At 54.9% G+C, this 25,401-nt stretch overlaps 1 protein-coding gene across 2 annotated transcripts in view; it reads left to right on the forward strand.

Moving 5' to 3' along the window:
* COL27A1 (collagen type XXVII alpha 1 chain) overlaps positions 1–22,982 on the forward strand; it is a 141,206-nt gene extending 118,224 nt beyond the window's left edge. For both annotated transcript variants that reach the window (XM_076008978.1, XM_012768828.3), the window contains exons 42-61: positions 3,144–3,200; positions 3,292–3,345; positions 3,491–3,544; positions 3,815–3,868; positions 4,603–4,656; positions 4,738–4,845; positions 5,254–5,361; positions 6,219–6,326; positions 13,635–13,688; positions 14,156–14,218; positions 14,564–14,617; positions 14,772–14,807; positions 14,920–14,937; positions 15,170–15,205; positions 15,512–15,538; positions 17,400–17,465; positions 19,087–19,255; positions 20,238–20,347; positions 21,742–21,960; positions 22,790–22,982. In XM_076008978.1, the coding sequence (XP_075865093.1) occupies positions 3,144–3,200; positions 3,292–3,345; positions 3,491–3,544; positions 3,815–3,868; positions 4,603–4,656; positions 4,738–4,845; positions 5,254–5,361; positions 6,219–6,326; positions 13,635–13,688; positions 14,156–14,218; positions 14,564–14,617; positions 14,772–14,807; positions 14,920–14,937; positions 15,170–15,205; positions 15,512–15,538; positions 17,400–17,465; positions 19,087–19,255; positions 20,238–20,347; positions 21,742–21,960; positions 22,790–22,936 (1,596 nt within the window). In that variant the 3' untranslated portion in view covers positions 22,937–22,982. The remainder of the gene's footprint in view (positions 1–3,143; positions 3,201–3,291; positions 3,346–3,490; positions 3,545–3,814; positions 3,869–4,602; positions 4,657–4,737; positions 4,846–5,253; positions 5,362–6,218; positions 6,327–13,634; positions 13,689–14,155; positions 14,219–14,563; positions 14,618–14,771; positions 14,808–14,919; positions 14,938–15,169; positions 15,206–15,511; positions 15,539–17,399; positions 17,466–19,086; positions 19,256–20,237; positions 20,348–21,741; positions 21,961–22,789) is intronic.
* Positions 22,983–25,401: the final 2,419 nt, after the last annotated feature.

A 25,401-nucleotide genomic window follows, 5' to 3' on the forward strand; every position in this document is an offset into this window, starting at 1 on the left:
CCCTGCTCACTCCGTGGCCAGCCGGGGGCAGCCCCCCAGGCCGGGGTCGCCGCTGCCGTGCCCAGCAGGCAGGAGCCATTGGCTCCACGTCCAGCACTACGTATGGGCTGCTGTCCCCGCCCCACACCAGAACGGTGCAGTCCCTGTCCCCGTGGGCTTACAGTCAAGAAGGGGCAATGGACGCCAGTCACGCAGTGACCAGCGTGTGATCCCACCATCTGCGTGCACACGGAACGAGGTCCCTAGCGAGGGCAAGGAGAGAAAGCTGGGCAGGGCGAGGGCTTGGTGAGGACGGAGAGCAAGGAGCCCCAAAGGTCAGGGCCAAGGAAGTCACCACCGGCACAGAGGGGCAGGCATGTCCCTTCCCCGCCTCCCCATGGCTCCAGATTCCGTAGCGGCGGGGACTTGCTGGAAGGAGCCTCAGTGACATTGGACCCTGCCCCACCGTGCAGGTGGGGACAGGGAGGGCCAGAAGTTCCAAGGCGCCGGCCCTGGGTCCCATCCCAAGGCAGTGCCAAGCTGGCCCCAGAACCCAAGTGTCTGAGTCCTACATTAGCGACTCCAAGTCCCCCCCTTACCCCCCTCCTCCCCTCCCCCACTGCTCAGCGGGAGCCTCGGAGCAGGCAGGCGGCCACCCCACCGCTGCTGCCTCTTGGCTGCCCACCCCCCGCGCCCCCCAGCCCTTGTCTCTTCTGCTGAGTCAACTTCCCCCTCCCTAAACCGCGCAGTCAGTGAATCACGCCGCCTGGCTTGCTGTCCGGCCGGGCCTTCCTCCCGCCTGGAGGAGTGGCCGCAGGCTCCAGCACATTCCACAGGAAGCTGCAGACGGTGCCACTGGGTACCCCGAGCCCCTCCTGGGCCCTCGTGGTCTGCCAGGGCTGGCGCAGGAGGGGACCACCTAGGGCACTAGCGGCAGGCCCTGTGGCTGCCCAGAGAGCGAGCCCTGACCCCAAATCCGCCCTGAGTCCTGGGGGCCTCGGTGGATCCCCAGGGTTCCCTGAGCCTCCGTCACCTCATCGTTAAGTGGCGGGGACCTTAGCGAGGCTGCGGGGGATGCCACCCACACGCCAGCCAGGTGCACCTCTGACTTAGGGGTGTCGCTACACGGGCTCGTTCTCGGCTCTCCGGGTGTTTATGGCGGGCGCCGTGCACTCCGGCCGAGCTGGGGGCGGGATGATGCTCAAAGGGCTCGAATAGAGTCTCACAAGGGCACAGCCGAGCACGCCGAATGGGAAGAGAGAGCAGGGTCCCGGGAGGACCTCCTGGAGCACACGGCCCTGGGCAATGCTCCCCAATAATCCTCCAGGTGGGGAAACTGAGTCTCCACCATGCTCAGTGAAGCTCAGGGTCAGGAGGCGGAGGTGGCAGGGCTAGGTTCCTTCCGTTTGACGCCGGGCCCGGCTCCCCCAACCAAACGCAGAGCCGAGAGGAGGCACCGCCACGCTGTGGGACTGAACCCCGCCTGGGGAGCGTGCCTACAGAGCGGGGCGGCCAGAGGGGTGGGGCGGGACTCTGGGAGTAGGGCGGGCGGGGAGAGCGTTCCAGCTTTCTGGTACTAAAAATGCACCCCTAAACTCCACAGTGTGGGGACCAATACAGCTGGCTGTTGGCCCAGACCGCCCCTTGATTGCTGAGCGGCCTTGGCTGAGACCTTCCCTTCCCCAGGCCTCAGTTTCCCCATCTTTATAGTGTGGACAGCACTCCGCAGCGTGGGGCTGCTGTGTGGATTCTGTGAAACAAAGCCCGGGTGTGCCTGGCAGAGCACGCTGGGGGACACGGGCTCCTCCGTGGGGCCTGGGCGCCGGGTCAGAGACCCGCAGAGAGGGGGCGGGGAAGACAGGGAATCCCGCTCCCTGGGCCGCCTCCTGGCATGTCTGGTTCTAGGCCTCAGGCCAGGCCCCGCCTGCCTCAGCCTCCGCCTGGGGGCCTCGGGCCAAGGCGTCACAGCCACAGCCCTCAGCGCTGCTGGCCAGGGATGGCCGGTGCTCTGACCCCAGGAGCAGAACCCTCTCTCCTGCCTCTTAGGGCTCCCCTTCCAGCCCTGTGCACAACAGGGGGCTCAGGAGTGCCCTGGCTCGAGCCCCCTGCCCAGAAGGGGCCCCAGCGGAGGGGACACCAGTGTTCCCGGCTGGAGTCTCCCGAGCCCTGTGGTTCTGTCATTTGCTGTTCAGCTAACACTGTCCCTGTAGTTGGCAGGTGGCATCTGTCCAGCCATCTGATGGCCACCTCCTGGCCCCCTGGTCCTGCGGGTGGGCCTGGGCCTCAGGTGGCCATGGCATCAGGATGGCAGCCGGAAACTCTGCTCTCCCCCATCTGTCTCTGGCCAGCTGGCTGTGACACACCCATGCCCCTGTCACTGTCACCGGCTACAGCCATTTTAGCGGCCACCTACTGAGCCCTACTGTGCGCAGCATCGAGCCGTGTGCTCAACAGGCCTTTCCTCACAGAGTCCCCAGCACAGCCGGGAGGGCGCCCAGCCTCACCCTGCATGCAGGAAGCCCCCCAAGCTGGCTGGCTGCCGAGTGCCACCGGGGGCTTCTACGGGGGGGGGGGGAGGTTCGTCCCAAATCTGGCTCTTTGGCCACTTCCTCCCAGCAAGGACCAGAGAGACGCTCTGATTGAGGGTGAATAACGCTGGGCACGTCACGTCGCCCCTCTGTGCCTCAGTGTCTACATCTGTGAAACAGGTCGATGCGGTGAGGATGCCCACGTGTGCAGCTGCTGGCGTTACTGGTGCTCCCTGCCACCCCCTGCGCCCACCCCGCCCAGCCCCCCAACCCCAGCTGAGGAAAGGCGCTCGGAGGCAGGAAGGGAGGTGTAAGGATCAGCAGCTGGTCCCGTGCAAAGCGGGCGAGTGCGCCAGGCCCCGGCTGCCCGGCCCTGCGCAGGCTCCCAGCTCCGGGGGCAGCCGGGGGTCCAGCCGGGTGGAGGGCACCGAGCTCCTCCTGTGTTCCGCAGTCCTGGCTCCACCCCACACCTGGGTCTGGCTCAGACACACCTACCTTTCCCTCTCCGGCCTCAGTTTCCCCGTCTATAACCCCAAGTAGGCTGGACTCTGTCTCTGATGAAGCCCTTTCCACCTGGAATCCCCCAGGGTCCCCGGGAGCAGGTGGTTTGTCCTAAAACTGGTTCTGTGCCCACAGGGGGAGCAGGGCGAGGACGGCAAGGCTGAGGGCCCCCCCGGGCCGCCTGGAGATCGGGTAAGCGCCCGGCCCTGGACTGCGCGGGGCGGGCGGGGCCGGCATCCTCTGCACCTGGTGGCCCAGCCTCTGCTCTGTCCTTGTCATTCAGGGCCCTGTGGGTGACCGAGGAGACCGCGGGGAGCCGGGGGACCCCGGATACTCTGTAAGTTTCAGCGTTCCTCCCTGCTGGAGGGATCAGGAGCGTCAGGGACAGGGACACTCAGCTGGAAAGAACCAGAACGTCCCGGCTCCTGCCATGCCCTTCCTCTCCCAGGCGGGCCCTCTCACCTCTCTCTCTTTGCTTCCAGGGACAGGAGGGCGTGCCAGGCCTCCGTGGAAAGCCGGGCCAGCAGGGCCAACCCGTGAGTGGCACTTTCTGTCCATCCCCTGTCCCGTCCTGAGGGGGGTGGGGCAGCTGGAATTCAAGAACTGGGCACTTTAAAGCTTAAAGGGACCCTCCCTGCAGGAGGGCCTGGGGTAGCCATTCTGGTTTCTCCTGCCCTGACCCTGGGGGCACCCCCAGAGCCTGCACCCCCAAACCCCTCCCCACCTCCCCCTCCAGGCGGAGACTGGCCACCCTCCCCGGGAGAGAGTCCTGGGGCTGCCTTGCGTCATCTCACCTTGGTTTGCAGGGACATCCGGGACCCCGGGGCCGGCCGGGACCCAAGGGATCGAAAGGTGCAGAGGTAAGAGGGTGGACGTTCACCCAACAAACTGAGTCCCAGGGAGGGGAGGCGCCTGGCCCAAGGTCACAGGGCTAGTGGGAGGCAGGGCAGGGGCGGCCCACCGTGAGCCCTGCAGGTGCCTCTGGCCAGGACCCCACATCCCTTCCAGCAGCCTGAGGGAGGAGGGACAATGGGCCCGTTCTCTGGGGCCGCAGGAGAGGAGCCGCCGTGTGAGGTCAGCTGGTGGACTTGAACCCAGGGCAGGCAGGAGCCGGGCCTCTCTGCCAGGGCACACTGGAGAAGGGAGCGGTGCGAGAAGGGAAGGGGGGTCTGGAGAGAGACAGGGTGCTCGTGGAGGAGGAGCTTCCGGCCTTGGACCCAGGCCCTGCACCTCCCTCGGCCAAGGTCAGGCCAGTGCTGTTAATGCCCCTCCCCCTCCACCCCCATCACCTATGGCCTCGAGGATCAGATGGAGCCCTGGGCTGGGGCTCCGACCAGGAGATGGTCAAGGCCAGGGCCTCTGCGTGTAGGAGCCAGTGAGGGACCCCAGTACCCGGAGCAGCCTCAGTGACAGCACTGGCAGGTCCCCAGGCCGACCCCAGCCCTGGCCCTGGGCCGCCAAGCCAGCATGCTTGGGCCCTGTCGTGGAGCTGGATGCTCACACAGCGCCGAGTCCTCTCAGTGCCTCCTTCCAGAGCCCCTAGGGTCCTGCACCTCCCCCCGCAGCCTCCATCATGTGGCCTTTGACTTTTCAGGGGCCAAAGGGAAAGCAAGGCAAGGCTGGGGCACCAGGCCGGAGGGGCGTCCAGGTGAGTGACCGCAGCTGCCGCTTTCCCGCCAGCCTGCCTCTCCTCCCCGGACACCCTCACCAGCTTCCTGTGTACCCCCAGGGCCTGCAGGGGCTGCCCGGCCCCCGAGGCGTGGTGGGGAGGCAGGGCCCCGAGGGCGTCGCTGGACCAGACGGGCTTCCCGGCAGGGACGGGCGAGCAGGACAGCAGGTGAGCAGGGCTTGGCGTCAGCAGAGGGCGTCTCCAGGTGGGAGGAGGCGTGGGGGACTTCCACGGGCCATGGGCCAGAGGAACTGCTTTCAAAACCTGGGAGGGGCAGAACAGCGTGTCCAGGAGTTTCCTGGGGTGCACTGGGGTGGGCAGTCATGGCGCCCCTCAGGACTGGGGGAGTGGGCTTCTGACTGTCACTCCTGCATGCCCGGCCCCTCCCCACCCACAGATCCAGCTCCTCCCGTCCCCTGGCCCCGCCGCCTCACCTGGCAGCCTGCCCTCCGTCCTGGGGCGTGACCCCCTCCCTGCTGCTGCACCCAGAGCCCTCCCGCGCTTTGGGCCACCCGTCCCCCTGGCCGGCTGTGTCCTGACACCCCAGAGACCTTCCTTTGCTTACTTTCTGTCCAGGGGGAGCAGGGAGACGACGGGGACCCTGGCCCCATGGGCCCTGCTGGGAAGAGAGGAAATCCAGGTGTGGCCGGCTTGCCTGGAGCACAGGGACCCCCAGGATTCAAGGTCAGACACTCCTCCATGCCCTTACCTGCCCAGCTCCACCCTTCTTGTTGCCTTGGTGACCACGGCAGTGACACTGACTATGATGGTACTGACGCTTCGGCACCCAAGTCCCAGGGCCTGTGGGAAGATGCAATCCACATTGTTGACCTTTCTCGGGGTTCCCTGCCCCAAGCTCAAACCAGACTTAGGATAATTTATCCAGGAAGCTGTAATTCAGCCCCCCTGGCCAGGCCCAGCAAACCTTACCCTAATTGTTGCATTGTCCATGGGCGCCCTCTTGTGGCCCTTTGTGGAACAACATGTTGCCTGTGGCTGGGGCCCTCCAAGGCGTGTTCAGGCTTCCTTGAGTGACGTCAGTGGGGGAGGCCACTGTGAACCAGCCTGAGCCGGGGCTGGACACTGAAGGGAAGGTGCAGATGGATGACCCAGACATGGTTCTGGCCCTGCCCGAGCCCGAGGTGTAGCTGGGAACCCTCCGGGAGGAGGCAGGCAGAGGGGAGTGGCCCTGACCAGGGAGGATGTGAGCGAGAGGGGAGAAGCGGGCTGGGCAGGAGGAGCAGAGTGAGGAGAGGCCTGGAGGCGGGAACTGCGAGCTGTAGGGCAGAAGCAGGAAAGAGGAGAGGCCCGTGGGCAGGGGAGGGGAAGGTGGGACCCTGAGTGGCAGAGTGGGGAAAGAGCCCTTCCTCTTCAGGAGGCTGAAGTTTTGCCCACCCCTCCACGCCTCCACCAGGCCTCCGTCTGTTGCCCCAGCAACCTGAGATCTCAGGGGACCCTGTGGAATCGCGGTTCTGCCTCTCCTGCCCCCTGCCCCCAGCCATTCCCCCCTTTAACTGATCATTTCTGTGTGTTTCTTTAAGGGTGAAAGTGGGTTACCAGGACAGCTGGGTCCCCCTGGCGAGCGAGGGACAGAGGGCGGAACAGGGCTTCCTGGGAGCCAGGGGGAGCCTGGATCCAAAGGCCAGCCGGTGAGTGAGTCCCAAGGAAGCTACCTGCCCACACACTGACATGTGTACACATGCATGTGCACACACACATCACACATTCATGTGCATACACACATGCACACATTGATGTATACACACGCACACACATCACATACACACATGCACACATTGATGTATACACATGCACTCACATGTGCATATATAAACACACAGACCCAGAAGCCACCTCTGTGCTCTGTGACAAGGGCTGAACAACATACTCTCTGGTATGTTGGTATCTGGTATCAACATACCAGATACCAATCTCCCTCCCCTGAGTTAGGTGATCACGGAAGTCTAAAAATGATCTGAGTGATCCCTTCAAAATGAGGAAGCTGGGCTAGGCTGGCTCCTTGTCCAGAGCTCTTTCTGTACCGCACTGCCTTCAGCCCCCTCTGTCCCAGGGCTAAACTCAATTTGCCTCTACCTGGAAGAAGAAAGAAGAATGAACAAAGAACAGATAGGATAAATAGAAAACAAATAGCAAATGTTCTCAGTACCCTAATTAACAACATAGATTGTCAGATTGGATGAACAAGCAAGACCCAACTATATTCTGCTACAAGAAACTGACTGTAAATATAACACAAAAATAGATTAAAGTAGAGGTGTGGGAAAAGATATACTATGCTAACATTCATGCAAAGAAAGCTGGAGTAGCTACTTTAATATCGAACAAAATGGATTTCAGAGTAAAAACTGTTAGTAATAAAAAGGTTATTTAATAATAATAAAGAGAACAATTTATTAAGATGGTATAGGAATCCTAAATGTTTATGCACCTAAAAATCTCCAAAATAATTAAGCAAAAACTGATAAAACTCTAAGGAGAAACAGATAAATCCATAATGATAGTTTGGACTCTATAAATTCACAATTCCAATCAATGTCTCATTAATCTTAGTGTAGAAATTGACAAGCCAATTCTAAAGTTCATGTGGAAATATAACCTAAAACAACTGAAATCACTTTGAAAAAGAAGAGCAAAGTAGGAGGACTAAGACTATGTTATTTATTTTATTTTATTTTTTTTTACTTTCAAAATATTAAAGTGGCACAAATGCTTTAGGTTACATGGGTTGCTTTTGTAATGCTTGAGTCCCAGCTATAGGTGTGGCCATGCCCCAAATAGCATTCATTGTACCCATTAGGTAGGTTTTTGCCCCTTCCCTCTTTCCTCCTCCCTTCTGGTTGATTTCCACTGAGTTTTACTTCCTTCTGTGCACATATGTGCTCATCAGTTAGTTACAGTTTAATAATGAGTACATGTGCTATTTGTTTTTCCATCCTTGAGATCCTTTACTTAGGAGAATGGTCTCCACTTCCATCCAGATTGTTGCAAAAGGTATTCATTCATCTTTTTTGAATAGTACTACCCATGAGTAGTACTTCATGGTATGCATATACCACATTTTATTAATCACCTCATGAATGGATTAATAGCACTTGGATTGATTTCACATCATTGCAGTTGTGAATTATGCTACAATGAACATTTGAGTGCAGGTGTCTTTTTGATGAAAAGTCTTCTTTTCCTTTTGGTAGATACACAATAGTGGGATTATAGGTCTACTTTTAGTTCTTTGAGGAATCTCCACGCTGTTTTCCATAAGAGTTATACTAATTTGCAGTCCCACCAACAGTGTATAAGCATTTCTTTCTCTCTGTATTCATATCAGCATCTATTGTTTTTTTGACTTTTTAATAAAAGTCATTCTAACTGGGGTAAAGTGATAGCTCATTATGGTTTTAATTTATATATCCCTGATGATTAGTGACATTGAGCATTTTTCCATATCTTTATTGGCCATTTGTCTTTCTTCCTTTGAGAAGCATCTGTTCATGTCTTTTGCCCACTTTTTAATAAGGTTGTTTTTTTCTTGATGATTTGCTTGAGTTCTTTATAAAGTTTGGATATTAGCCCTTTATCAGTTGTGTAGCTTGCAAATATTTTCTCCTATTCTGTAGGTTGTCTACTTGTTCTGTTGATTGTTTCCTTAGCTATACAGAAGCTTTTCAGTTTAGTCAAATCTCATTTATTAATTTTTGTTGTTGCCATGATTGCCATTCGGATCCCTGTCATAATTCTTTGCCTAAACTGATATCTAGAACAGTTTTCCCTACATTTTCCTCTAGAATTCTTATTGTTTCATGCCTTAGATTTAAGTCTTTTACCCATCTTGAATTAATTTTTGTGAGTGGTGAGAGGTAGAGGTCCTGTTTCATTCTTCTACATGTGGTTATTTAATTTTCCCAACAGTATTTATTGAATAGGGCTTCTTTTCCCCAGTGTATATTATTGTCTGCTTTGTCAAAGATCAGTTGATTGTAGGTAGATGGTTTTATATCTGGTTTCTCTGTACTGTTCCATTGGTCTATGTCTCTATTTTTGTACCAATACCATGATGTTTTGGTTACTATAGCCTTGTAGTATAGCTTGAAGTCAGGTAATGTGATGTGATTTCAAGACTTATAAACCTACAGTGATCAAGAAAGTGTGGCATTGCCATAATATGCTAATAGATCAAAGGAACGGAATAGAAGCTCTATAAATATACTCATACATATATAGACAACTTATTTTTAAGAAAGATGCAGAGAATTCAGTGAATACTAAATAGTCTTTTCAAACATATAGTGCCAGAGAGTTGCTACCTCATAAATGTACAAAAAATTAACTCATACCCTAAATATAAAACCTAAAATTATAACACTTCTAAAACAAAGCATGGAAGAAAATCTTTGAGACCTTGGACTAAACAAAGATTTCTTAAATATGACACCAAAAACATGATCCATAGAAAAAAACTTGATAAATTAGACTTAATCAACATTTAAAACCTTTGCTCTTCAAAAGACACTGTTACAAGAATGAAAAGACAAGTCACATACTAGGAGAAAATATTTCTAAATCATATATCAGATAAAGGATTTATATCTGGAATATGTAAATAAAGAGCTCTCAAAACTCAATAAGAAAATAAGCAGCCCAATTTAAAAAACGGGCAAAAGATTTAAATAGACACTTCAAAGAAGATATGCAGATGGCAAACAAGTACATGAAAATAAGACTAATACCATTAGCCAAAAATGCTCATTTAAACCACAATAAGATGCTACTGCACACCTATTACAATGGTGAAACACTTAAAAAGACTGACCATACCAAGTATTGGCAAGGATGGAACAACTGGAACTTTCACACTGTGATAACAGGAATGTAAAATGGGACGTTCCTGTTTCCACTTTGGAAACAGTTGGGCAGTTTCTTTAAAAGTTAAGCATATCTTTACCATTTACCTAACATAAAGAAGGACATTTGTCCACATGAAAGACTATACTTGAAGGCTCATGGCAGCTTTATATATAACAGCCCCAAACTGGAAAAACTCAAGTGTACATCAGCAGGTGAACAGATAAAGAAATTGGGGTGTATATCCACACAGTGAGATGCTATTCGGCAATAGAAGAATAAAACTATTGATACATGCAACAACATGGATGATTCTACAAATAATTAGGCTTAGTGAAAGAAATCATATAACAAACATCATATACTGTGTGATTCCATTTTTACAAAATTACAGAAACTGCAAACTCTTCTACCTCGGGAGAAAGATCAGTAGTTCCTGGAAACGGGAGGGTAGGGAGAAGGAAAGATTACAAAGGGGCATGAGGAAACATTTTGGGGTGATGGATCTGTTATTATTTTAATTGTGCTGATTACACAGGGAGATTTTATGTATGTGTATGTATGTGTGTGTGTGTGTCAAAACTTACCAGATTGTACAATTTAAATGTGGACAGTTAGTGTTCATCTTCAGTTTTTGGAAAAATTACTCCTTCTTTGCACCTGGTGGGCATATTGGAGATAGCAATCAGAGTGCAAAAATGAACAAACGGGTAGAACATCTCACAACCAGTATTATCCTGACACCCAAACCAGACAAAGATATCACCAGGAAAGAAACCTACAGACTAATATCCCTTATGAATATAGGCACAAAAATCCTTACTAAAATATTAGCAAACCAACTCTAGCAACATACATAGAGGATTACACACCATGACAAAGTGAGATTTCTTCTAGACATGCAAGGCTGATTCAACATGTGAAAATCAATCAATATAATACACCATATGTGGTCATCTCAATAGATGGAGAAAAACCATTTAACAAAATCAACATCCTTTTCATGATTAAAAACACAACAAACTAGGAATAGAAGGGGATATCCTCCGCCTGGTAAGGAACATCTATGAAAATCCCTCAGCTATCTTCATATTTAATGGGGAAGGATGCAAAGCTTGCCCCCTGAAGTTAGGAACAAGCCAAAGATGCCCATTTTTACTGCTCCTGTTTAACACTGTACTAAAACAGATTGGAAAGGAAGAAGTAACACTCTCCCTGTTTGCAGACGAAGTGATCTTATATATAGGAAATCATGAGGAATCCACGCAAAATTATTAGAACTAATAAACCAAGGTTGCAGGATCAATATACAAAAATATTATTTGTACATACAATATACAAAAATCAATCGTATTTCTGTACACTAACAATGAACAATCCAAAAATGAAATTAAGAAAACAATTCCATTTACAATAGTATCAAAAAGAATAAAATAGGAAGAAATTTGACAAAAAAAATATACAAGATATGTACACTGAAAACTTTAAAACATGGTTGAAAGAAAGTAAAGAAAACCTAAATAAATGGAAAGACATCCCATTTTAATGGTTGCAAAGACTTAGTATTGTTGAGATGGCAATACTCCCCACAAACTGATATACAGATTCAATGCATTCCCTATCAAAATCCTAGCTGGATTTTTAAATCAGGAACTGACAAGTTGATCCTAAAATTCATATGGAAATACAAGTGACCCAGAATAACCAAAATAGTTTTGAAAAAGATCAAAGTTGCAGGACTCACACTTCCCAACTTCAAAACTTATTAGGAAACTATAGTAATCAAGACAGGGTGGCATTTGCATAGCGTGGATGTAGCAGTCAATGGAATAGAATTCAGAATTTAGAAATAAATATTTACATTTATTTCAATTGATTAACCAGGATGCTAGGACAATTGAATGGGAAAAAAAATGCATTGTTTTTTTTTTCAATAAATGGTGCTAAGACAATTGCATATTCACATGCCAAAGAATGAAGTTGAACTCTTATAACAGGCAAAAATTAACTAAAAATGAATCATGGACCTAAATGTAAGGGATAAAACTGTAAAACTCTTAGAAGAAAAACATAAGAATAAATTTTTATAACTTCTCATTAAACGATAGTTTCTTTAAAACTAAAAAAAAGCACGAGCAACAAAAGAAAAGGTAGATAAATTGGACTTCATCAAAATCAAAATCTTTTATACTTCAAAGGACTCCATCAAAAAAGTGAAAAAAAATCACAGAATGGGAGGAAATATTTGCAAATCATACATCTGATAAGGAACTTGTATCTGGAACATGTAAAGAACACTTACACCTCAAGAATAAAGACCACCCGATTTTAAAATGGGCAAAATATTTGAATAGACATTTCTCCAAAGAAGATATCCAAATGGCTGATAAACACATGAAAGACAAATCAAAACCGCAGTGAGATGCCACTTCACCCCCTCCAGGATGGCTACTATTTAGAAAGGCAGACAATAACAAGTGTTGAAAGATGTGCACACGGAAAATGGAACCCGCATGGGGATGTGAAATGGTGCGACCACTCTGGGGAACCGTTCCGCGGTTCCTCAGTTAGACGTGGTGACCTTACGACACAGCAGTTCCTCCCCTAGATATGCACCCAAGAAAACCATAAACACATCCACACGAGAACCCAGGTTGGCAGGTTCATGTCAGCATTATTCATGATAGATAAAAATCAGAAACCATTCAAATGTTCACCAGCTGATAAATGTGTAAATAACGTGCATGTCCATACAGTGGAACATTATTTGGCAGTAAAACCGAGTGAAGTACTGACAGGTGCTTGACCCTTGAAGGCATCATGCTAAATGCGATAGGCTGGACACAGAAGGCCGCATACTGCATGATTCCTTTAACACGGAACGTTCAGAATAGGCAAATCCATACAGACATAGAGAATAAATTAGTGGTTGCCAAGGGCTGGGGAAAAAGGGAAAGGAGGGTGACTGTTAATGGGTACAGGGTTTCTTTCTGGACTGATGAAAATGTTCTGAAATTAGTGGTGATCTATGCACAACTTTGCGACGATATTAAAAGCCACTAAATTATACACTTTAAAAAGATGAATTTTATAGCGTATGAATTGTAGCTCAATAAAGCTATTGTTTTTTTTTAAAAAAATGAATAGGTGGGATTTAGATGACATGGGACCCTCCCATAGCCTGACCCCTCAGCTTCACCAGTGCCAGGTCCTGACCTGCATGGTCTCATCACATTCTTCCAGCCCCTTCAGGAGGGAGATGGCTTATTATCCTCTTTTACAGATGGGGAAACTGAGGCTCAGTAAAGGGAAGTGACTTGCCCCAGGTCTCACAATATAAGACTAGGAGAGTCTAACCCATGGCTTTCTGGCTCATGAGCGTGAAGGCCAAGTCCCAAGAATATGCCAACAACAACAGACGTCCAGGTCCCATGGGTGCCAGCCCTCCCTCCTCGGCCCAGGCCCTCACCCGCTTCCCTTGTTAATTGCTCGCTTGCCCCTCTGGAGATTAGGAGCAGGAGTCAGGAGAGGAAGCCAAAGGTGTCTGGAATTGTTCACACCTAGACTGAATCTAGCACGTTCCACGACAGGGTGTCTGTGTGACTTTGAGCAAGTTCCTGCCCTCTCTGGGCCTCGGTTTCCCCATCTGTGAACAGGGGATAGGGTGTGTCCCTGGGCCGATGTGGGAGCGCGCGTGCACGGTGAAGCGTGCACGCACCTGGCCCAGTGAACGGGGTTACTCTTAGGGGATCCTTCCTGAACAGGGGCTTTCAGACAGGTGGAGGAGTCTGCAGGTCCTTCGTTCTCTCCCTGAGACCTGGGACAGGAGCCCCTGAGTGTCGTGGAGCCTTCCCGTGGCATCGCTGGGCTGGGCTCCCCTTCCTCACGTGACAGAGGACACAGGCTGCTGCCCCTCAGAGCCCAGGCTGACGGGTGTATAGTCTGTGAGCTGTTCACGCTCGGCTGGTCGCCTCTCGGTGGAGTCACCGATGTCCCTGGAGAGGCTGGGAGGCAGCAGGCAGGTCCAGGGTCCTGGGCGACTGGCTGGCACCCTGCTCCTGGCCCCACGTGCCCCTCTTTTCCTGTTCTCCCCGCAGGGCGACTCTGGTGAGATGGGCTTCCCAGGAATGGCTGGTCTCTTTGGACCCAAGGTACAGACTCCCAGTCCCTACTCTTCCTGTGGGGTCCCTTCCCTCACCCACTCATTCATTTATTCATTCAACAAACATTTACCGGGCACTTACCATGTGGGCTGGAGCACAGCTGGACTTGGCAGTGAACGTCCTGGGCCCCGGTACTGCCGAGGACCTGGCTTCCAAGCCCGGCTCCACAAGTTACCTGTTCTGTGCCTCGGGCAAGTCACTTGGTCCCTCTAAGCCTTGGTTTCCTCATCTGTAAAGTGACAATAATGACTGGAGGATTGCTGCAAATATTAAGGCCAGAGGCGCACAGCACTGCTGGCACCTGCTAAAATAACCGTGGCTTATTCCTCCCCCGGGGGCCTCTCGGGTCAGGCCTCTCTTGGCAGGGGGTGAGGGTGGCCAGCCCCCGGGGGCGAGCGAGCTGCCAGGACCCCAGCCCGGCGCTGCCCACACAGCCCTCCCCCTGCCTCCCGCAGGGCCCCCCTGGCGACGTCGGCTTCAAGGGCATCCAGGGCCCTCGGGGGCCTCCCGGCCTGATGGTGAGTCCCCTCCCTGCGGGGACATCGGCTGGACACATGTCCTCATGTCCTCTTCTTGCTGCTCCACTCTTGAGCGCCCTCTGCCCACTGTCCTCATCCCCCCCCGCCCCCGCACACCATTGCTCATCTGTCCCTGCTGCTGGGTGCTGTCCCTCCCCCCCCCCCCGCTCCTGTTCACTTCCCCCCACTCTTGAAGGAGGCTCAGAGACGCATGGCCTGGCCCCTGCATGCGGCGGTCTCCCCTGCACCCCGCGGGACGCGCGGGCTGCCATCCGCCCTGCCGCCTCTGTGACTCTGTTCCCGGGCCCTGGAACAAGGACACATGAGCCTTTCTGTCTCCTTTAGGGAAAAGAAGGCATCATCGGGCCCCTCGGAATCCTGGGACCCTCTGGACTCCCGGTATGTGTGGGGGGCTGGGCAGGAAGACTGCTGGGTCCCCTGGCCTTCTCCCCGGCTCCACATTGTCTCTGTGATGCAAGGCCAGTCTGAGCCTCGGTTTCCCCATCTGGGAAATGGGGCTTCCCCTGTCTCACTGGGCTGTGGTCTGTTGCAGGGTCCGAAAGGTGACAAAGGCAGCCGCGGGGACTGGGTGAGTGGATGGCCAGGGGCAGCGCTGCAGGGGTGCGGAAGGGGTGGCTGTTGGGGTGGGCATGGCTCAGCCAGTCCCCTAACTCTCTCTCCCCACTTCTGTCTCCCTCCAGGGATTGCAAGGTCCGAGGGTGAGTGGGCTGGGCTGGGGGGTGGGGTGCGGGCACTCCTGGCTCTCCTCCCCATGACTGGTGACGTCCCCAGGCGTGTCCTTCCCCACTGGACCTCCATCCTCCCATCTGTCCCCGTCTGTGCCAGGGGAGCCATTGTCCCTGGGTCTCCGGTCTGCCTGGGGAAGGCTGGGGTGTGGGTGGTGGAAGGCCTGTGGACCAGGGCCTCACTCTTCTTCTCCTCTTCCTCCAGGGACCTCCCGGCCCAAGAGGACGGCCTGGCCCCCCGGTGGGTAACTGAGTGCTGGGTGGACCTCGGGCTCTCGGGGCAGGTGGGGGTCCTTTAGGATGAGCCCCAAGGCTTCAAAGGCAGACTAAGCCTTAACCCTGACTCTCACGGGACTCGCACGCGTCTTGTAGCCCACAGACTCCTGGGAGAGTGTAGACCGGCCCCAGGGTTCCCTCCAGGCCTTCAGGGGAGCAGAGACCAGCTTGGCAGGTCCTGCATGCTTTGACAGCCTCTCCCATCGCCTGGCAGGCTCTGGGCCCCCAGCACACGGTCCCTGTAAACACTGACCCCCGTCTTCTTTTGCAGGGTCCTCCAGGGGGTCCTATCCACTTTGTAAGTTGGAGAACATTCTCTTTTGCCTACTTGGGGTAAGGCCTAGAGGGCGGGAGGTGGGGAGAGGCAGCCGGCCCTCTCTGGCCCCGGTGGCTGGAACCCTAAGCCAGAGAGGGCACCTGGGGATGCCCATGTCCTTTTGTCACTTCGTACTGGAGCCCTGGACCCTAAAGCAACAGAAAGAGCCCTGGGCCAGGAGGCGGGAAATCCAGGCCGTGCCCCAGAGCATGAACCCAAGAAGCTGCTCTGGCCACTGGGTCCCCGGTCCTGTCCGTGTCCCCTACACAGATGGGCTGATGGTTGAGGTCCCTCTGGCTCAGACTCAGAACAAGGAGGGTTGGGCGAGGGAGCGGATTGGGGCCCCTGCCTTCCTCCCTGGTGGGGACCACAGCCCCACCTGAGAGTGGGGCCCCTCCCCAGCCCTGTGATGAGTCTGTCCCCATTCTGCCACGGCACTGGGTGCTGGTTGACTGTGGGAATGAGGCCCAGCTGCGCCCCAGGGCATGGCCACAGCGAGAGACTGAGCAGGGCAGGAGCCCTTGGGCCACACGTCACTCAGAGTCATCACTCTTCTCGTTTCGCTGTCACTGTCCCTCTCTCTGCACCATCCTCAAAGATGGAGGGACAGTCCTGGCCTCTTCCTCTGCAGCCTTCCCTTGTCCTTCTCATCCATAAGAAAGATGGCTAGGGGAAAGAGCAGAAATCCAGGAGACATGGAAAATTAGAAGATTTTGAATTCTTTGAATAACAGCTACTGTCGAGATTGAGTGCTTGTTATACGCCAGACCCCACGAGAAGTGTGTTTCCTGTATTAACTCACGTGTTCCCTTCAACAGCTCCGTGAGAGGGTTTTATTACCAGGCCCATTTTCAAGATGAGGGAACCGAGGCAAAGAGAGGTTTAGCGCCATGCCCCAGACTGTGCAGTTAATAAGTGACAGAGCTGGGCTTTGACCCTGAGGGGCTCCCCCAGAGTCTGGACCCTAAGCCCGGGGTTCCGTTGCATTCATGGCAAGACTGCAGCGACAATTCTGCCAGGCCCGGTGTCATGATTGGGGGTGCAAGTGTATGTTAGGCCATTACAGTGCAGGACAAAGGATGAACACAGGGTCCGGGGACAGAGAGACGGGTTCTCTCCCAGCCTGGGGACAGGGACCTCGGGAGAGGCTTTCCCACTGCAGCTGACATCTGTAGGGTGGGTAGAGGCCGGGCTTCTCAAGCTGTTAGTATAATTGTTTGCTGCAAGTGACTGTCCCGTGCATGTTAGGATGTTTAGGGACATCCCTGGCCTCTGACCATCAGATGCAAGTAGTGCCCCTCCCCCAGCTGGAACAACCAGGAATATCTCCAGATATTCCCAGATGTCCCCTAGGGGGCATCATTGCCCCAAGTTGGAAACTGCTGGTACAGGAGGTGGCCAGATGGCCACGTGCATGGGAGGGAGAGAAGAGTCCCAGGCAATGGGAGCGGCAGGAGCACAGGCCCCATGCTAGCTGGAGCATGGCATTTAGGAACCTAGAAGTACTGTGGCATGTCTGGTGCTACGGCACACATGGGGGACGGGAAAGACAAGGCTCCGGACTGCAGCACTCACACTGGGTCTTGAAACGGTGTTGAGGAGTTTGCCCTGAGGGCGGTGGGGAGCTATGGACGTGTCTGGCGGAAGGGAGTGGCAGGGTCAGCTTTGACTTTGTCTGCAAGGGGGGGAAGGACAGAGAGTTCTGCAGAGGACATGTGACTTGGCCGAGATCCTTCCAGGGAAGGTGGGGTGGGATAGGGGTGGTCGGGCCCTGGGGCTCCCCCTTGGCGGGTCTGAGGGACCTGGGGGGGCAGGATATACACCCCGCCTTCTTCCTGCACAGCAGCAAGACGACCTCGGGGCAGCTTTCCGGACGTGGATGGACACCAGTGCAGCACTGAGGCCAGAGGTACCTCCAGGAGCCTGGCCTATGGGGTGGCCTTCTGGGAGAAACACAAACTGCAGTCCACACGGGGTCAGTGCCCTCCACGTGGCCTGTGCTGAGCGTGTCAGACCCTGGTCTGCACGGCGGCTCGCAGCCACAGCTGGGGCCTGTCACCAAAGCTCAGTGTGGGCAGCAGCACCCAAGGTGCCACAGCCAGCGCATGCAGAGCAGGGCCAGCGCGAGGCCAGCCGCGGGCCCTGCGCCCTCCAGCCTTCTCCAAGGCCTCCCGGTCTCCGAGCCCTCGCTGGCTGGAATCGGGGACAGGCATTCGCCCGGGCCCAGGGCCCGCATCAGCTTCCCGCCATTTGCCTGCTGCTCCTGAGGAGCAAGAAGCCCACAGTCAGCCCAGGGGACCCTGCTAAGACCCTGGCCTGGGGTCGACTCAGCTCCAAGACTCCAGGCTGCGAAGCCCCTCGTGTGTCCTCCAGTCCAGCCCCTGTGGCCAGCCCCCTTTGCAGCCTTGCCTCCTTCCTGTGATGGGGAGCTCACCGCCCCCAGCTCAGACCTCCTGCAGACATTTCTGCCCGTTCCCTGTGCTGGACGCTGGGGCAGGCAGATGCAGGGTGACAGGCCTGACTTTCTGAGGCCACAGTCTAGGGGGAAGAGAGCAGGGACAAGCCCCTTGCCCTCCATCCACGGAGGCCAGTGGCAAGACGGGGACACCCAAGACGCAGGGCGGGTGGAGAAGGGGAGCGTTTCCTCCCGCATCTAGAGGTCGGTTATGCCCCATCCAAAGCGGGCGCCACCTGCCACACCCTTGACATTGTTAGGGAAAGGACATCCAGGTGTGCACCTCCTACCCACCCGTGCCGGCCATGGAGTGGAGTCCAAGTCTACCTCTTGTGTGCGTAAAGCTAGTCGGCTTGTTAAGGAGAGAGCTCAGCTGCCCGCCAGGGGCTCTGCCCTCTTCCTCTCCCACCCGTGGCCCCAAGGTCACCCACGCCAGGGGGAGAGAACATGGAGGATCATGCCGGCGGGTTTTGGTGCCGGGCCATTATGGGGCTTGTGTTGCTCTGCTCCCATCCCGTTGGCTGGAACGCAGCTGGAGGGGGCCGGGCGTGTCGTCCGTGGGTCCGGGCAGGAGAAGAAACAGGCGGGGTGAGCAGCTGCCAGTCTGCGACATGCACACGCACATGCCACCTCCGCGGGCCTCTGCCAGAGGGAGGTTTATTTAGCTCTGATCCGTAGCGCTGGAAGCTGAGGCTCCAAGTCATGCAGGAGGGATCCACCTGGTCGGGGAGACCGTGAAGGACGGATCCTTAGCACTCTGAGAACTTCCTCCCGCTAGCGGAGACCTGCTCCTTCTCCGAGCTGAAATCGTCCCTCTAGGGATTGTCCCCGCCAGCCCCAGCTCCATCTCCCAGAGAACAGAGGCTGAGCCTGCCTTCTTCTCAAGCCTCTGGGCCATCGTGGCCGCCCCACCTCCCGCATCTCGTCCCAGGCCCCCCGTTTCTTATTTGTCCCCAGCCATGACCCAGGGTCCTCGGCGATATCTCCCAAGCAGAGAGAGCCTGGGGCTGTGGCAGCTGGGACCTCAGTCGGGCCAAGAGCCCGTGCCAGCGGCCACCCTCTCTCCTCATGGCAGGGCTACAGCTATCCGGACCGGCTGGTGCTGGACCAGGGAGGGGAGATCTTTAAAACCTTACACTACCTCAGCAACCTCATCCAGAGCATTAAAACGCCGCTGGGCACCAAAGAGAACCCCGCCCGGGTCTGCAGGGACCTGATGGACTGTGAGCGGAAGATGGCGGACGGTGAGGGGCTCCTGCCCAGCGGGGGGAGGGGGCTGGCCCGGGGGCTCCAGGAGGAGCCGGGCAAGGAGGAGTTCTCGATGCTCTCCTGTCTCTCTTGGCCAGGGTTTTGTCTCTAGGGAGACGGACACATGGGTAGTCGTTCATTCATTCAACACACGTTCGCTGAGCCCACACTGTGCCCGGCCTTGTGCTTCCTGGGGTGGGGGTATCGTGGGGACCGCAAGAGGAGTGGCCCCACCCTTCCAGAGTCCCCAGACCCGCAAGGCAAGCCGGGGTGACCATATCAGTGCAGTGAGATAAGAGCTCGGGCAGAAAGAGCCCCAGGGCCCCAAGCGTCCCAGCCCCCAGGCCCGGCACGGCAGGGCTCCCTGCCTGCCCTCCCTCACTCACCTCGCTCATCTGCGAGCGGCGTGGCGCTGTGAGGAAGGCCGTGCAGGTGGACAGACCCGAGCCTGCAAGCGCGGCCCACGCCGAGCCACCCTGGCTCCCCTGCGCAGGCGGCTGGGCTAGATGGCCGGTCGTCCCGCCCTCCAGCTGCGGGGGTCTCCGGCTCCCTGGGAAGCCCACCGGGGAAGCCAGGTGTGAGCGGCGGTGCCTGGCTGAGCCCTGACCCCACCTGCCCCTGGCAGGCCCTAGGAGGAGCCTGAGGCCTTGGAGAATCTTCCTGGCTAGGTGACCCCTCAGTCCCTGGGGCAAGTGCTCAGCCTCTGTCAACCTCAGTTGTCTCCTCTGTAAAATGGGCGCGTCCCAGTAGCAACCTAGACAAGTGCTAAGCTGTGTGACCCCCTCCAGGGGCTCTGCCAGCTGTGAGCTCTGCCCAGAGGTTTCCTTCCGTCTCTGGGCTGGAGGGACCCCTTTTCGACCCACCCACCCCGACGTCATGCCCAGCTGGGGCTCAGCGGGTCATAGGGTGCAGGGCCCACTGCAGAACCAAGGCCTGGGCTCGCCCGGAGATGCATCCCCACCTCCCCCCTGCCTGCAGGAACCTACTGGGTGGATCCCAACCTGGGCTGCACCTCCGACACCATCGAAGTCTCCTGCAACTTCACGCATGGCGGACAGACGTGCCTCAAACCCATCTCGGCCTCCAAGGTACCCATCTGCTCCTCACCGCCCAGCCGGCTGACCCTCTCTGCCCCCGCCCCACTCTGGGCCACAGCCAACCCAGGTCCTGCTCCGAGCCCTGCCTGTCTTACCGCACGGCCTTGGCAACGTCACCTCCTTTTTCCAAGACTCGGTTTCCTTACCTATAAATTGGGGATGAGTAAGACTCCTCTGTGGTTTCGAAACTCTTTCGAGTTGCATGATGTTGAATAGTCTTTCTTGAAATAGAGTCTTCTACTATCTAGAGCAGAGTAGTTGGCTGAGCTGGCCTGGCTTGGAGAACCCTGAATCATCACAGAGCCACGCTGCCCGGAGTCGTGTGTGCAGATGTTTGACTCGTGCTCCATACCTGCTCCCCACGTGCCCGTCCCTGGCTGGGCATTTTAGGCGGCGCAGGGCAACTCAACCGCAAACCAAGGTGGTGGTGGCAGTGGGCATGATGGCTCCACTGTCCTGGGACCCCTCGGTGGATTGTGGGTCCCCTAAGCCCTGCACATCTGGGGGCAGTTCGTGCCGTGGTGAGAAGCTGCTCTGGCTGCAGGAGAGCGGGGGACACAGAGCCCCTTGCACCCCAGTCCATCAGCCACACTCACCCTGGGGAGGCTCCACGAGGCGCCTTGTGCTGACCGTGTCGGCCCCGGGGCCCGAGGATCTCCAGGCGAGGCAGTCTATCAGCCAGCCAGTCGACAGGTCTTTGTGGGGTCACTACCACGCGCCAGGCCCCGAGCCAGGTCCAGGGAGGTCAGGTTCACCGCCGCACCTGCAGCGAGAGCCCACGCCCAGCAGGGACTCAGTCACCTCTGCAGACCCTCGTCCCCCATGACTTGAAGGTTTGGGGGTCACATGGCAACCCGCTGGGCAGAGGGGTGAGGCCGGAGCTGGTGCCTGGGTTGGCAGCACGAGTGCCGTCTGGGTCACCGTCCGCGTCAGGCACGGTGCCGGCTCTGTGTGGGGAAGCGCCGGCCCGTGGACCTGCCCTGTTTGTTCTCAGGTCTGCCATTTCCGGCAGCACTGCCCGCCTCTCGGGGATGTTGGGACTAGGAAGGCGCAGAAAACCCTCTCATCTCTTCTGCACTTTAAGAGCCTCTCGATCTTGGGCAAGATCCCTCTTCCGCTCTGGGCCTCTGGATCCCAGCTCTGCCCCAAAGGCAGCCCATGCAGCAATGGGGAGGGGGCCCGATTACACCAGGACCCCCGATGTAAGCTCTGGAGTCAGGCAGGGCCTTCCTTGTTTCTGTGGGACCCACTCACAGACCTCAGTTTCCCTATCTCGAGAGTGGGCGCACGCCTGCGAGCACAGTGGGAAATGCTGACCAGGGAGGGAATTCCGAGAGCTGCAGGCAGCCCAGCCTGAGCCCCTCGCCACTCTCATCCCCCCACAGGTCGAGTTTGCCGTCAGCCGGGTCCAGATGAATTTTCTGCACCTGCTCAGCTCCGAGGTGACGCAGCAAATCACCATCCACTGCCTGAACATGACCGTGTGGCAGGAGGGCACGGGGCAGACGCCAGCCAAGCAGCCTGTGCGCTTCCGGGCCTGGAACGGGCAGATTTTTGAAGCTGGGGGTCAGTTCAGGCCCGAGGTGTCCCTGGATGGCTGCAAGGTGACTTCTAGAGCCCCTCAAGGCCCCTCACATGGACGAGAGGGAAAACTTGTCTGGAAAAACTTCTTTTTATTAGAAGATCATAGCTAACAATTTTATACGTGATATATTTTTTATCTTTGTGTAATAATTTTATTAGAACAGTTTTATAAAGTTCTTTTTATTCACTCTCTTCTCTGGGAAACTTCCAAGAGAAGGTCTGGGCAGGTAAAAATTCACAGGCTGGAAGACACTGTGCTTACTTGCAAGGCTGCTTAAAAGAGGGTCTATGTCTTCCCTCTGCCCCTCCCTAGTCAGGCTAATTTCTTCTCTTAATATTTGTGGTCATTTTCAAATGCCCTGCATAGGGTGGATTTTCAGGGGAGGGGGAGACACAAAGTTGTCAAAAGGCAAAATACCAGTCTCACAAGACTAAAGAAAACTGATAATGCACAGTGTTAGTGAGGATGTGGAGAAACCAACACTCTCACATGAAGCTGCAGCAAAAAATAAATTGGTAGAAGCTTCCTGGACAGCAGTTTATATCCAACATCTCTCCCAAACCTTAGACATGTACCTATTCTCTGAAACAGCAATTCTACTTCTAGCATTTCTTCTAGGGAAATAATTAAGAACTGTGCACAAAGGTTCAGCTGCAGTGATGTTCATTTACAGCATTTACTTAAGAGAAATCAACACTTGGAAGTAATCCGATACGCTAACATAGGTCATCACTACAGCAAAATACCACGTGGCCACTAAAACTTGTGAGGGAACGATGGGGAAAACGCGCAGGATGGGTGGCGAGAACCACACTGGACATGCGTGTGCCCTTTTCCCCCTGCCGCAGGTCCAGGATGGCCGCTGGCACCGGACGCTCTTCACCTTCCGGACCCAAGACCCCCAGCAGCTGCCGATCGTCAGCGTGGACAACCTTCCCCCTGCCTCATCAGGGAAGCAGTACCGCCTCGAAGTTGGACCTGCGTGCTTCCTCTGACCTCTGACCTTCCGGCTCCTCTAGGCCTCCTGGGGAGGGGAGAGGAGGGGAGGCGGGGGTGGGGAGGGGGTACCGAGGGGCCAGTGGCTCCGGGAGAGGCAGCTCCCCTGCCCCAGGATCCTTGGCAGCCCCCCGCCGTTGTCTGCCCAGTCGAAGTGGGCGGGGGCGGCAGGGCACAGGGTGTCCTTGGGAACCACGGGTCCAGCTCAGCCCAAAGACCAACCAAAGAGCCAGCCAGAGCGAGCTGGGCCTGCGACCCGCCGGAGCCCCGCGGCCTGTCTGCCAGCTCCGCGGCCACCCCTGCCCTCCCCAGCTTCCTGCCCAGAGAGCCCCACGTTCCAGCCAGCTGGAGGGGAGGGGGCGTCTCGCCAGCCAGTCCCTGCCTGGGAGCTTTTGATGTGCAATATTAGCAAGGAGACATGAAAAAAGGAGAGAAGGAAAGACAGAAGTTTATATATATTATTTAAACGGGGAGAAGGTGTGCTACCTGTCTCACCTGGGGAAGGGGTGCGAGGATGAGAAGGAGCAGCAGGGGTGGGGAGCGGCGAGATCCTCGGGGCTGGGGGTGCCCCCCTTTGCTACCTCCCACTGTGAAATCGCTGGTGCTCACAAGTGTCTCGTAGTGTATGTGATGTTTTTAAGGAAAAAAAAAAACAAAAAACCCTTATTTAAGATTCTGAAGGTGCTACCGTTTTTGCCACAGACTTTGAAGAAACTGTTCGATGTCAGACACCATCCACGTCTTGCTCTCTCGCCTCCAAATGACAAACGTTTGGGGAATTTTCGAATTTTCCTAGCATCACCCTTGTGCTTATCAGGTAATCTGCTAAGGAAGAAAAAGGAAAAGAAAAAAGAAAAATGCAAAAAAAAAAAAAAAAAAGGAAAAAATAAAAAAAACAACAACAAAAAAAACAACCTGCCAGAAACCAGAAGTAGAGAGATTGACCTTTTAATTTATGGACTTTGAAGTGTCTGTCCTTTTAAGGCAGCGGGGAGGCCTGGGCGTGAATCGTTTTGCTTGGCCTTTGGTGGCCCTGGAGGGAGGTTGGGCTTGCCCTGGAAGCCACGCTCTGGACAGGTCCTGGGGGAGGCCTTGACCTTGAAGAAACCAACGACGAGCGCAGCGCTGGGTCGCGGAGTTGGAGTGTAAATGTCAGACCATCTCACGAAGCCACGTGGCGTGTCCCGCTTCCAGGATGCCACCTCCCAAGATGCAGTCATCGTTCTTGCTTTCTCAGTGTCATTAGGTTCTGTAGAAACCCACTGTCGCTAGCTCCAAGCATCCATTTGGGCCAAAGGAGAAAGAATAATTATGGGAATCTCAGAGTTCAACGCGTCAGTGACATTCAGTGTCACCTGAATTGTACGAGGTCAGCCGTACGCGTCTGCGCCCCAATTGGAGTTTGAGGTTATTTTTAACGATGAAGTTATTTTTATAGAAGGGGAAAATTTATGTGAAAAATCTCTATTTGTGTATTTCTCTCCTAAAGTCGTGTCTGTTGGGGAGTTGGATTTGATCTGCATTATTTAATACCTCACTCTGGCCCACCCTCCCGCTCGGTCACCTCCTGTCTTCCCCACCCGCCGCCCAGCCGGGCGCTCCCGGGGAAAGTGCATGTGCGGCCCTCAGTCCCCCCCTGCCACCTGTCTCCACCGGCCTCTGTCTCATTTTTGGGTTTTCTGCTGTCCTCGTGTATGTCTCTGTCCACATGTCAGTGTGTTAAAACCCCGGTGGGTTCCATTTCTCCTTTTCCCTTCCGGACTTTAAATAAATATTTAAAAGCGAGGCAATGGAATGCCGTGTCCGGTCTGCGTGCTTCCTCGCCAAGCTCCGGCGGCATCTGGGGGGGATGGGGGCAGGATGGTCACGGGGTGCCCTCCTGGTGCTATAACAGATGCCACAGACCCAGTGGCTTAAAACAACAGAAATGTTTTCTCTCGCAAGTCTGGAAGTCAGAAGGCCAAGGTCAAAGTGTTGCCAGGGCCGTGCTCACTCCAGAGCCTCCGGGGGGGGGGGTCTCCTCTTGCCTGCCTTGGCCTGCAGCTGGGGCCCTAAAGTCTCTGCTTCTGGTCCCTCCCCGAGTCTCTGTGTCCCCATCTTTGTGTGCGGGTGCCCGCCAGACTAGATCAGGGCCCACGCTCGCCCTAACCACCTCCCCAACAAGATCCCATTCATAGGTGCTGGGGGATAAGGACTTCAATGTGTCTTTTTGGCGGGGGGACACAGTTCAATCATAACACTTAGGGAGGCGGTACGTGGAGGTTAACACAGGCGATCTGTTTTTATTATTGTGGTATTAATAAAATACACGTAACACAAAACTTCCCATTAATGACATTCGGTGCATTCACGGGGGTGTGCAGTGTCCCCACTCTCTCTCTCCACATCGGTTTCATCCCCCCCGACAGGAAACTCACACCCAGGTAGCGTGGCTCCCCATTTCCCCTCCCCCAGCCGCTGGGAA

This window comes from Microcebus murinus, chromosome 12, assembly GCF_040939455.1.
Source record: "Microcebus murinus isolate Inina chromosome 12, M.murinus_Inina_mat1.0, whole genome shotgun sequence".
NCBI lineage: Eukaryota > Metazoa > Chordata > Mammalia > Primates > Cheirogaleidae > Microcebus > Microcebus murinus.